Source organism: Haliotis cracherodii, unplaced genomic scaffold (genome assembly GCF_022045235.1).
Source record: "Haliotis cracherodii isolate W230 unplaced genomic scaffold, xgHalCrac1.p SCAF_25, whole genome shotgun sequence".
Classification (NCBI taxonomy): Eukaryota; Metazoa; Mollusca; class Gastropoda; order Lepetellida; family Haliotidae; genus Haliotis; species Haliotis cracherodii.
In genome coordinates, this window is record NW_027266281.1 from 6,595,922 (window position 1) to 6,608,291 (window position 12,370).

At 42.3% G+C, this 12,370-nt stretch overlaps 1 protein-coding gene across 1 annotated transcript; it reads left to right on the top strand.

The window, feature by feature from the left end:
* Positions 1 to 1,645: 1,645 nt before the first annotated feature.
* On the top strand, positions 1,646 to 2,059 carry LOC139472682 (ankyrin repeat domain-containing protein 49-like). Its single transcript, XM_071255142.1, has one exon. The coding sequence runs from the start codon at positions 1,646 to 1,648 to the stop codon at positions 2,057 to 2,059; it is 414 nt and encodes a 137-aa protein (XP_071111243.1).
* The last annotated feature ends 10,311 nt before the right edge of the window (positions 2,060 to 12,370 follow it).

The following is a 12,370-nucleotide window of genomic DNA, read 5'->3' on the forward strand; positions in this document are numbered from 1 at the left end:
CCCTTCGTCTAAAATATTTTCTTTACATTATACCACAGACAAGTTGTGTGTATATATGTGTACAAGAATGTGTCCACACATATGTAGAGTTTCAGTCTATTCTAACCGTCCTGTTTGTCTACACACAGCCACGAGCGGAGAGGAGGAAACACGGAAGTCTTGGACTCCCGTAGGACCTGACACACGAGGTGGGTGGAGACAATGTCACATGTAGCGTAGTCGGAAAACCACTAAACATAAACACAACTGTGCTAGAACTGTACGATGTTACAGAAACATTTTAGTGATGTAAATACAAAATGTGTGAAAACACACACCTGCGCTAGTCATTCCCTCTACAATCACCATCTTGTTGTCAGCCATGTTGCAAGTGTTTTATATGTATTGGAGAAAACACGCTCACGAGGTTTTGGTAGACAGAGCATGCCCTGGGGAGAGGGAAAAACCAAGTGGGCGAAGCCCCCGCTCTTTTTCCCGACCCCCAGGGCATGCTCTGTCTACCAAAACCGAGGGAAAGTGTTTTTCCATGCTTTTAAACCGAAAAAAGAAACTTAAAACAACATTTATCAACATTTTTATGTTTCGAACATACTTTCCATGAACCTTAGGAAACGCGCGTAAAATATCTGTTGCTTGCATACGGATCTTGAAAAGCACATTCTAAAAACCAGTGAGGCTTATCCACACCTCTGTTGCCTCGTGGTACACTCACTGGGCTACAGATATGAAGGTTGCAAGTTCGATCCTCGGGAATATATAGAAAACATTTGTCATTTGATTTTACATTTCATTACATGTTACAATCTGAACGGAAGTTTATTAATAAAATACCCAGGACATTATATAAAATCCCTGGGATATTATATTATTATATAATATCACAGGGACATTACAACGTCCCTGTTTATGAGATTTAACTCGACTGGAAAGTAAAACTTCACAATAGGTTTTAATGCCTATAGAAAGAAGTCTCTTACTTAATAGCGATCCCAATGAATAGGTTTATATCCTCACTGTAAGATGTGAACAATGTAGCTGTAAGATATATAGAATTCAACGAACACCCGTGTAATATCAATTTTATGAAACGAGTGCCTTCAATAGCGTGCATTACCTCCAGCTGCCTCAATGCATGCTGTGATACGCCACCTCATCGATGACGTCAGTCTTCTGATGACGTGGACTGGAATCCGTTGCCATTCGTCTCTCAGGGCCGATCGATCTTGCAAGAAGATTCCACAAATTACGTCATCGGGTATTGTGACGTTATTGTAAACTTGGAGATGCAAGGCCCGTTCCACAAGGCGATCGTATTGTAGCGCAACGACAGTCGTTAGTCTAAGTTAAAGTATCGACGAAACAATGCCATGTGACGTCAGCCTAGCAGCAAGGTTGCTGGGGTCATCGAATGTGCATAAGCTCCGCTCAGTGATCTATCAACTCCACACGCAATGTCGTTGAATAAGGGATTTTGAGAGCTTTCAATATTTGTTCGTGAAACGTGTTCCGAGAGTACATAAGCACGCGTTTTTGGTAGTACACAATGTGTAATACAGTTGTATGTTTATTAAACAGGTGATCTCTTCACGGGCAAGTCATAAAACGATGTCTGACATGTGTACAGAGTTCACTTTGTGTTACAGCGATGCTGACTGCCAGATGTTGTGCCACCAAGATAGACTCTGACCTCAGTAAAGCCAGCAGGAAGGGGAACCTGCCGGCTGTGGCGTCGATCCTGGCAAAAGGTTGGGCTGACGTCAACTGTAGAGCCGGGGGCGGGAAGACGCCGGTGATGTTGGCAGCATACGGGGGACACAGAGATGTGGTGGAGCTCCTTATGAGTAAAGGAGCTAATGTGTCACTGGTGGACGTTGTTGGTAACAACCTACTTCACAACGCCTGTCTGGGAGGAGACATGAAGACGGTGAAGTTTGTGCTGGCACTGAACGTGGTGGACATCGACGCCAGGAACAGTTGGTTGCAGAGAGCGGTGGACCTGGCGAGATTCTGGAGATATCCTCTAATGGTGGACCTGCTGATGTCCCGCGGCACTAAGTGACGTCGGTGTCGTGTTTGTGTAGACGGTGGGGGAGGACGCTGACAGTGACGTCATGTGCCGTTCACGCCATCATGTTATATATTTCAAAATTAGGTGAGAATGTTTGTGTTTGAATAGGAATATAACTTGTAAATAGAGACGATGTGTGATAAAAACGTGAACACTGCATCTCGTGATATAACTAGTCCGTGTTAATTGTGTGTGGGGAGTTTGTAATTAATCGTGAAACACACAACAAACTGTTTCTTTACACCTCGCTGCACTCTATGACCTCAGACCGAGCAGAGGTTCGCCCAGATGACGTGGTGGCAAATGTACAATGACAGTGACGTTACACTGTTGATGACGTCACACTGTCGATGACGTCACAGCATTGTCACCAAGGCCTTGCTTCAAAGTGACCAGCTGTTTTCTCTGCCATATCAGGGCGGCACACACGACATATCCATACGACACATGTGCTTTAGGATTGAAGTTGTATTTGTTGACGTTCATCAGCTGATGAAGACAGTGCCTCAGGTGAGCAAATTCCATAATGGTAAATTTGTTCCCGTGAGGCACTATCTTCATCAGCTGATAAACGTCAACAAATACAACTTCAATCCTTATATTGACATATACGTAAATGATAACAAAACTATCCATTAAACATCAAACAAAGGTCGTGACGTCATCCGTCCCAAGCATTCAATTTGGAGTGTTATTCCTTGCTTTGACATTGTCGTAGCTGCCATATTCTGCCGTTTGGGTGCTCATTTCAAGTGAATTACAGACAAAAGTTAGCATTGGAAAGAAATCCAGAACCGGCTGATGCTGAAAATGGTTTGATATTAACGTTCTGTGAACCTTTGGTGATTGTTTGACTCCTACCACGGCTGCTGATGACGGGGATTACCGCTTGAGGCGGCGCGGTTGGATTTCTCGAAGCATTACACGACAGTGTGCAGCTCAGTGATTTTGGGGGGAAATCGATCATTCTCTGTTATAGCTTCGAATTGACGCTTCATTTCGGTGACCCGACATATACATGATCTGTCTGGCCTCAAAGCCTGCATCATTCTTAGCCTGAATCGATGTCGTCAGTTGTCCCTAATGATGTTTCGGAGTACCTTTAGATTACAGTACCACAACTTCTGGTGAGGACGATCTCTGCCGTAGGTCACATGTCTCAAAGGCAAGCAACCAGTGATTGTAGGAATCAGTCGGACGCAAACTCGCGACCTTCGGAATGTTAGCCCGACAGCAAACCGACTGAGCTACGTCCACTGTGTGAAACTAAGTGCAAATTTACCTAGTCATGCCTACGACTTTACGGAACTAAACGAAAAGGGTCGAATAGGTGACGGACACTTTCGAAGGTTACAGGTAGGAATGGGGTCTTGAAACTTTAGTCTACAGACACTTACGAATGATCCCGATGCCATTTGGCACACTCGTCCCATTCCGTAATCTACAAGATACGAGTGGTGAGGAATGAGCCGACATGGCGCGAACTGAAAACGGCTCCAGGCGTCAGACGTCATACGTCGAACTCGCTTGTACGCATGAATGACATGGTATTAAATAACTCGGCGGGTGATTTTTGTGACAGAAAAGTGTGGTAGGGAACACTGTAAGGATGATGTGGATAATAGAAAGGAATGAGAGAGGCATGAGCGTGGCTAGTGACGACACAACGGTGAGTTTGCTTTGAATCAGTACTGAAAAAATGTAGCCGCTGAAAGTGCCTTGTGTGAATGTTCCTAGAGAGTTTCCAGTAGCCAAAGTACTCGACACAAAACCATTTCATCCTTTTTACTCGACGTTTTTGTGTGAAGAATATTAGGAGCCGCTATAGAATCTATAATAGCCACTAAACGGGTATAACCCTAATGATCGTAAAGGGGTGATTAATCGTGAAGGGGGTCCAAGGGCTAAGGACAGAGTTCGGGTAACCTACCCTAACACTAGTGATATTTGGATGTGTTCGGCACCAATATAATATCCCTAATAAACTGAATTCTTATGCATAATAATGAAAATTAATGAACCGAAAAAATAATATATGTATTTTAGTTCCCTTTTATAACCATTTTAGCCATTTGAATTACGAGAAAGACGAAATGAAAAATATATATAAAATAAAAGTGTTTTCGTAAACTAGCGCTTGCTATAAAATGCGCCGCCGTAGGCTATATTTAGTAAACAAATATTCAAAACTCTCCACACCGCTTGGCGTATTCAATGACATTTCGTGTAGAGATGATAGATCAATGGAGCTTATGCTACACTCCGGGCACCCCTTTTAGGCCACATTCGTGTCAGTTTTTTGTCTTTAGTTTATCATTATATTAATCAAGAAGTAAACACAAGCTGAAGGGCAAAATCATACGTTTAAATCTAAAATCGAGTGGGACGGGCACGAGCGGTTGTAATATCTGAATTTATAAGAAACTAATACACATATTCATCAAACAAACAAATACACATGATGAGAGATTTGAAATTTGTGTAAAATATCCCATAAATAGCAAAGGTAAAATTCGCATTAAAAAAAATTATAATTAATACCCAGTGAATATATATGAAGCAACTGCTTTCTTGAAACATTATTCATTATTCTTATTTCCCGTACATGCATTCTTGAAATCTCCTGTCTTACTGTGTTTTGAAGAGGTTGTCATAACATCCTTTGTAATAGCGGCGAAACTAAAACATGAAGGATATACATGCATTTAGGATTTTACGGAAAGCTCCCCCAAATAGATGACGATCATACGTTTACCTGTTATGTTATCAGGAAATATTATTATTTTCTATTTGTATTTTCATAACAAGTATGTTATTAATATCGAAAAGGATCTATGTAGCAAATTGCAACGTGGCAGAATGCTGCTGCCAGATTGATATGTAGACGAAATAAGCGTGCACATGTCACTCCTTTATTAAAATCATTACACTGGCTTCCAATAAGATCTAGGATTGAATACAAAGTCGTGTGCTAGCATATCAGTGCGACTATAGTACAGCACCTTCCTATCTGAGTGAACTTCTTACCCTACACCCCCCAGCGCGAGATCTCAGATCAGCACATAAACTCCAGTGTAGTGTCCCTATGGTCTCACTCAAAGCATTCGGCAACAGAACTTTTGCTGACACTGCATCTGTGCTCTGGAATTCCCTTCCAGTGGAAATTAGGCAATTTCCAACACTGGACACTTTCAAGACAAAACTAAAGACGTATCTCTTTAAATGTGTCTATGACCCTGTGTGAGGCGCTATGAGCGACTACGTAGACGGAAATGGCGCTGAAGCAATGGACTTAATTATAATAATATAATAATTATGTCACTAAATCTATATGCCAACATTCTAATTATAGTTTCCTTCAAATAATGGGGACCTTTCAACTGTGCAAGGTGCGATGGAGGGAGGTACGTGTTGTATGTCGTAACCGGTTCCACACATTGTATGCGCAGCAAGATTTGCGCGATTGCAGACAACCGTAGACAGGAGTCTAGTTTAAGATATTCGTACCTCCACCACTGAAGATTTCAATCTTAGTTACGACCGCGATCTTAAATCCAAGCCATCTTACAATCGCGTTAAGATCGGTTTGTACAAGTGGAATAGGACACTTGTATGGTAATAGTAAAGTTGATTGTAGACGCCTATAAGATCGATTGTAAACTAAGATTGTTCTGTGCAAGTGGGCCTTGGTATGCAGGCTCTCATGAAGATTCGGGGCGGTCGGGTAGCCTAGTGGTTAAAGCGTTCGCTCGTTACGCCGAAGACCCGGGTTCGATCCCCAACATGGGTACAATTTGTAAAGCCCATTTCTGGTGTCCCCCGCAGTGATATTGCTGGAATATTGCTAAAAGCGGCGTAAAACCATACTCACTCACTCATGAAGATTCAAATGTTGAGTTGTGTCCCTTATTGGGTTTTTTCAATGTCGTCTGGAGGAAAAAAAAAAATTCATTAACAACAGTTAACTGGCACGAAAAATATAACACAGTCACAATATTTGGCCTCATGTCAGACGTCAACTTAACGGTTAAAACCAGCTGAACATGGAAAGTGGGATATTATATCAATATCAGCGCGCCGAGCAATCGAGGCCGGAGCACAGGTCAGACCTTAATCTACAGTTATTTACGAAGCCATGTCAAAGTTGTATAGCACTTGTAAACTATAACTTACTTACTTGATAATTATTTTGCTCTGTGTAATCTCAACACCATGTTTGCAGTGTCCTTATGTTAGTTATATCTGAAAATGTGCGAACATTTCAGACGCTATTTTGAAAGCGGTTGGTTGGTTTGTTGTTTTACGCCGCACTCGATTATTTTACAGACCGCCGTCATATAGCTGTAATATTGCTGACTGCCTGTAAATAATCGAGTCTGGAGACCAGACAATCCAGTGATTGACATCATGAGCATCGATCCACGCAATTTTGATCGATGACCTGCATCAACCAAGTCAGCGAGCCTGACCACCCGATTCCGTTAGTCGCCTCTTACGACAAGCATAGTCGCCTTTTATGGCAAGCATGGGTTGCTGAAGACCTATACTACCCCGGATCTTTTGAAAGCGGGTAGCAATTTCTCTCACCTGATTGCCTCCCCGAACACATACCGCCTTGTTTTTGTGCGAATACTCAGAAAGTTGGGAACATAGTTTTACCTTAAATGACGCTTTTATCTGTGCATATAAAATAGCTAGGCAATTAATCGCAAAGAACAATGAAGAACGAAGCGTGATTTATTTCACGATAAAACAATGTTCAACTATGACGTCATTTCTGGAGATTCGAACATGCGCTCGCAATTTATGATGATGGGTATATTTGACCACGTTATTTTTGAGAGGGAATTTAAGTGTCTGGTAAGTTGTAGATAGATGTAGAGCCCAGGGCTATGCAGATAGACGCAGTGACCGAGCGATCGTATTCAAAGGTAGGAGTGAGTGAGTGAGTGAGTGAGTGAGTGGAGTTTAACGCCGCTTTTAACAGTATTCCAGTTATATCACGGCGTGTCAGCTTAATGTGGGAGGAAAGCCCGAAGTGATGCAGGTCTCAGACGTTTACCACTTCGGTGAAACCCAAGAGCACGGGTATGGTGCTGACAAACCTAGAAACATAATCGGGGCGAACCGGGATTCGAACCCACAAACATAGGTTTCTGGCGTGCCCAAGGGACGCAACTATGCACAGCAAATTGCGGCGCCTTAGAGGACTGGGCCACCCGTGCCCCCTCAAAAGTAGGAGAAATATGACAACCGGTATAAGGAGAAAAGGTGCAGATAATTGACGTGAGGATTGTGAGAATATGCGGGAAATACCAAACCTAACCTTTCTAATAAGAAATAAGACGAGTGAAGATTCCGGGGTAGAATAGGTCTTCAGCTACCCATCCTTGCCGTTAAAGGTGACTATGCTTGTCGTAAAAGGCGACTAACTGGATCGGGTGGTCAGGCTCGCTGACTTGGTTTGATGCATGTCATCGATCCAAAGTGCGTGGATCGATGATCCTGATATAAATCACTGGATTGTCTGGTCCAGACTCGACTATTTACAGACCGCCGTCATATAGCTGGAATATTGCTGAGAGCGGCTTTAACCAACAAACCAACCAACCAACCAACCCTGATGCTTTTAACAGTCTGGTTCCTTCTTCATAGAAATGAGAACCAACCAACCAACTAATAAGAAATAAACGACTCGTGGTCTTTGTTTATCGTAGAATAAAACACCGCAGGGAGAATAATTAAAGCAATCGGGGCCGCGCGACCACGACTCGTTTATTTCTAAATACATCTGAAACTGTATCTTAAGTATGAAAACGACTCCGCGTCATTTTAATATTGGTTATATAGTGATATATTCTTGTGTGTATGTTGTTAAACACCGCACGCAGCAATATTACTGTTGTATGACGTCAGCCTGTCATCGAGTCTGGACCAGTGAGTCTAGTGATTGATATTATGAGCAACCATTCCGTTGGGGTACGATGACAAGCAATGAAGCACGGTACCGATCCTGAGAACTCGATCCATAGGTTGCTAGGCTTTTCTAACCCATGATCACCACGGGACACTGTACTAGTGAGTGAGTGATTGTGTTGGGTTTAACGCCGCTTTTAACAGTATTCCAGTTATATCACGGCGTGTCAGCTTTATGTGGGAGGAAAGCCCGAAGTGATGCAGGTCTCAGACGTTTACCACTTCGGTGAAACCCACGAGCACGGGTATGGTGCTGACAAACCTAGAAACATAATTGGGGCGAACCGGGATTCGAACCTACAATCATAGGTTTCTGGCGTGCCCAAGGGACGCCACTCTGCACAGGGAATTGCGGCGCCTTAGACGACTGGGCCACCCGTGCTCCCCGTTATGTCTGTATCCCATGTACATACAGCATATTCACGACTGAATAGTTATTGAGTAGTTTGAAGCTGTTTACCTGTATTTCAGGCCCGTGAAGATTCAGCAACCCATACTTGCCGTAAAAGGTGACTATGCTTGTGGTAAGAGGCGACTAACGGGATCGGGTGGTCAGGCTTGGTGACTTGGTTGATACATGTCATCGATCCCAATTGCACGGATCGATGCTCATGATATCAATCACTGGATTGTCTGGTCCAGACTTGATTATTTACAGACCGCCGTCATATAGCTGGAATATTGCTGAGTGCAGCGTGAAAAAACAAACAAACAAACAAAAGTTATTGAGAGCGGAAGGTCGTGGGTTCGATCCCCGGACGCGTCACACCTGGTATAGACAACCCGTGGTTCATGTATGTAAGTGAAATCCATCAGGTCACCTCTGGCGGTGTATGTATCTGTGTGTGTGAGTGTGTATGTATCTGTGTGTGAGTGTGTATGTAACTGTGTATGTCAGTGTGTATGTATCTGTGTGTGTGAGTGTGTATGTATCTGTGTGTGAGTGTGTATGTATCTGTGTATGTCAGTGTGTATGTATCTGTGTGTGTGAGTGTGTATGTATCTGTGTATGTCAGTGTGTATGTATCTGTGTATGTCAGTGTGTATGTATCTGTGTGTGTGAGTGTGTATGTATCTGTGTGTGAGTGTGTATGTATCTGTGTATGTCAGTGTGTATGTATCTGTGTGTGTCAGTGTGTATGTATCTGTGTGTCAGTGTGTATGTATCTGTGTATGTCAGTGTGTATGTATCTGTGTGTGTCTGTGTGTATGTATCTGTGTGTGTCAGTGTGTATGTATCTGTGTATGTCAGTGTGTATGTATCTGTGTATGTGAGTGTGTATGTATCTGTGTCTGTCAGTGTGTATGTATCTGTGTATGTCAGTGTGTATGTATCTGTGTGTGTGAGTGTGTATGTATCTGTGTGTGTGAGTGTGTATGTATCTGTGTATGTCAGTGTGTATATATCTGTGTATGTCAGTGTGTATGTATCTGTGTATGTCAGTGTGTATGTATCTGTGTATGTCAGTGTGTATGTATCTGTGTATGTCAGTGTGTATGTATCTGTGTGTGTGAGTGTGTATGTATCTGTGTGTGTGAGTGTGTATGTATCTGTGTATGTCAGTGTGTATGTATCTGTGTATGTCAGTGTGTATGTATCTGTGTGTGTGAGTGTGTATGTATCTGTGTGTGTCAGTGTGTATGTATCTGTGTATGTCAGTGTGTATGTATCTGTGTGTGTGAGTGTGTATGTATCTGTGTGTGTCAGTGTGTATGTATCTGTGTATGTCAGTGTGTATGTATCTGTGTATGTCAGTGTGTATGTATCTGTGTATGTCAGTGTGTATGTATCTGTGTGTGTGAGTGTGTATGTATCTGTGTGTGTGAGTGTGTATGTATCTGTGTATGTCAGTGTGTATGTATCTGTGTGTGTGAGTGTGTATGTATCTGTGTGTGTCAGTGTGTATGTATCTGTGTATGTCAGTGTGTATGTATCTGTGTGTGTGAGTGTGTATGTATCTGTGTATGTCAGTGTGTATGTATCTGTGTATGTCAGTGTGTATGTATCTGTGTGTGTCAGTGTGTATGTATCTGTGTGTGTGAGTGTGTATGTATCTGTGTGTGTGAGTGTGTATGTATCTGTGTATGTCAGTGTGTATGTATCTGTGTATGTCAGTGTGTATGTATCTGTGTGTGTGAGTGTGTATGTATCTGTGTGTGTCAGTGTGTATGTATCTGTGTATGTCAGTGTGTATGTATCTGTGTATGTCAGTGTGTATGTATCTGTGTATGTCAGTGTGTATGTATCTGTGTGTGTGAGTGTGTATGTATCTGTGTATGTCAGTGTGTATGTATCTGTGTATGTCAGTGTGTATGTATCTGTGTGTGTCAGTGTGTATGTATCTGTGTATGTCAGTGTGTATGTATCTGTGTATGTCAGTGTGTATGTATCTGTGTGTGTGAGTGTGTATGTATCTGTGTGTGTCAGTGTGTATGTATCTGTGTATGTCAGTGTGTATGTATCTGTGTGTGTGAGTGTGTATGTATCTGTGTATGTCAGTGTGTATGTATCTGTGTGTGTGAGTGTGTATGTATCTGTGTATGTCAGTGTGTATGTATCTGTGTGTGTGAGTGTGTATGTATCTGTGTGTGTGAGTGTGTATGTATCTGTGTGTGTGAGTGTGTATGTATCTGTGTGTGTGAGTGTGTATGTATCTGTGTGTGTGAGTGTGTATGTATCTGTGTGTGTGAGTGTGTATGTATCTGTGTGTGTCAGTGTGTATGTATCTGTGTATGTCAGTGTGTATGTATCTGTGTATGTCAGTGTGTATGTATCTGTGTGTGTGAGTGTGTATGTATCTGTGTGTGTGAGTGTGTATGTATCTGTGTGTGTGAGTGTGTATGTATCTGTGTGTGTGAGTGTGTATGTATCTGTGTGTGTGAGTGTGTATGTATCTGTGTGTGTCAGTGTGTATGTATCTGTGTGTGTCAGTGTGTATGTATCTGTGTGTGTGAGTGTGTATGTATCTGTGTGTGTGAGTGTGTATGTATCTGTGTGTGTGAGTGTGTATGTATCTGTGTGTGTGAGTGTGTATGTATCTGTGTGTGTGAGTGTGTATGTATCTGTGTGTGTGAGTGTGTATGTATCTGTGTGTGTGAGTGTGTATGTATCTGTGTGTGTGAGTGTGTATGTATCTGTGTGTGTGAGTGTGTATGTATCTGTGTGTGTGAGTGTGTATGTATCTGTGTGTGTGAGTGTGTATGTATCTGTGTGTGTGAGTGTGTATGTATCTGTGTGTGTGAGTGTGTATGTATCTGTGTGTGTGAGTGTGTATGTATCTGTGTGTGTGAGTGTGTATGTATCTGTGTGTGTCTGTGTGTATGTATCTGTGTGTGTGAGTGTGTATGTATCTGTGTGTGTGAGTGTGTATGTATCTGTGTGTGTGAGTGTGTATGTATCTGTGTGTGTGAGTGTGTATGTATCTGTGTGTGTGAGTGTGTATGTATCTGTGTGTGTGAGTGTGTATGTATCTGTGTGTGTCTGTGTGTATGTATCTGTGTGTATGTATCTGTGTGTATGTATCTGTGTGTGTCTGTGTGTATGTATCTGTGTGTGTGAGTGTGTATGTATCTGTGTGTGTCTGTGTGTATGTATTTGTGTATGTCAGTGTGTATGTATCTGTGTGTGAGTGTGTATGTATGTGTGCATGTCTGTGTGTATGTATCTGTGTATGTCAGTGTGTATGTATCTGTGTGTGTCAGTGTGTATGTATCTGTGTGTGTCAGTGTGTATGTATCTGTGTGTGTGAGTGTGTATGTATCTGTGCAAGTCAGTGTGTATGTATCTGTGTGTGTGAGTGTGTATGTATTTGTGTATGTCAGTGTGTATGTATCTGTGTGTCAGTGTGTATGTATCTGTGTGTGTGTGTATGTATCTGTGTATGTCAGTGTGTATGTATCTGTGTATGTCAGTGTGTATGTATCTGTGTATGTCAGTGTGTATGTATCTGTGTGTGTGAGTGTGTATGTATCTGTGTATGTCAGTGTGTATGTATCTGTGTATGTCAGTGTGTATGTATCTGTGTGTGTGAGTGTGTATGTATCTGTGCATGTCAGTGTGTATGTATCTGTGTGTGTGAGTGAATGTGTGGATATTTGAGTGTGTGTGAGAGTGCATGTATGTCAGTTTGTGTATGTATGTGTTTGTATTAGCGCGTCTTAGTTTGACTGTCCAAGTATATCTTGAGACCATTGGGATCGGGTGGTCAGACTCGCTGACTTGGATGATGCATGTCAATGATCCCAATTGCGTGGATCGATGCTCATGATGTCAATCACTGAATTGTCTGGTCCAGACTCAATTATGTACAAACCGTCGTCATATAG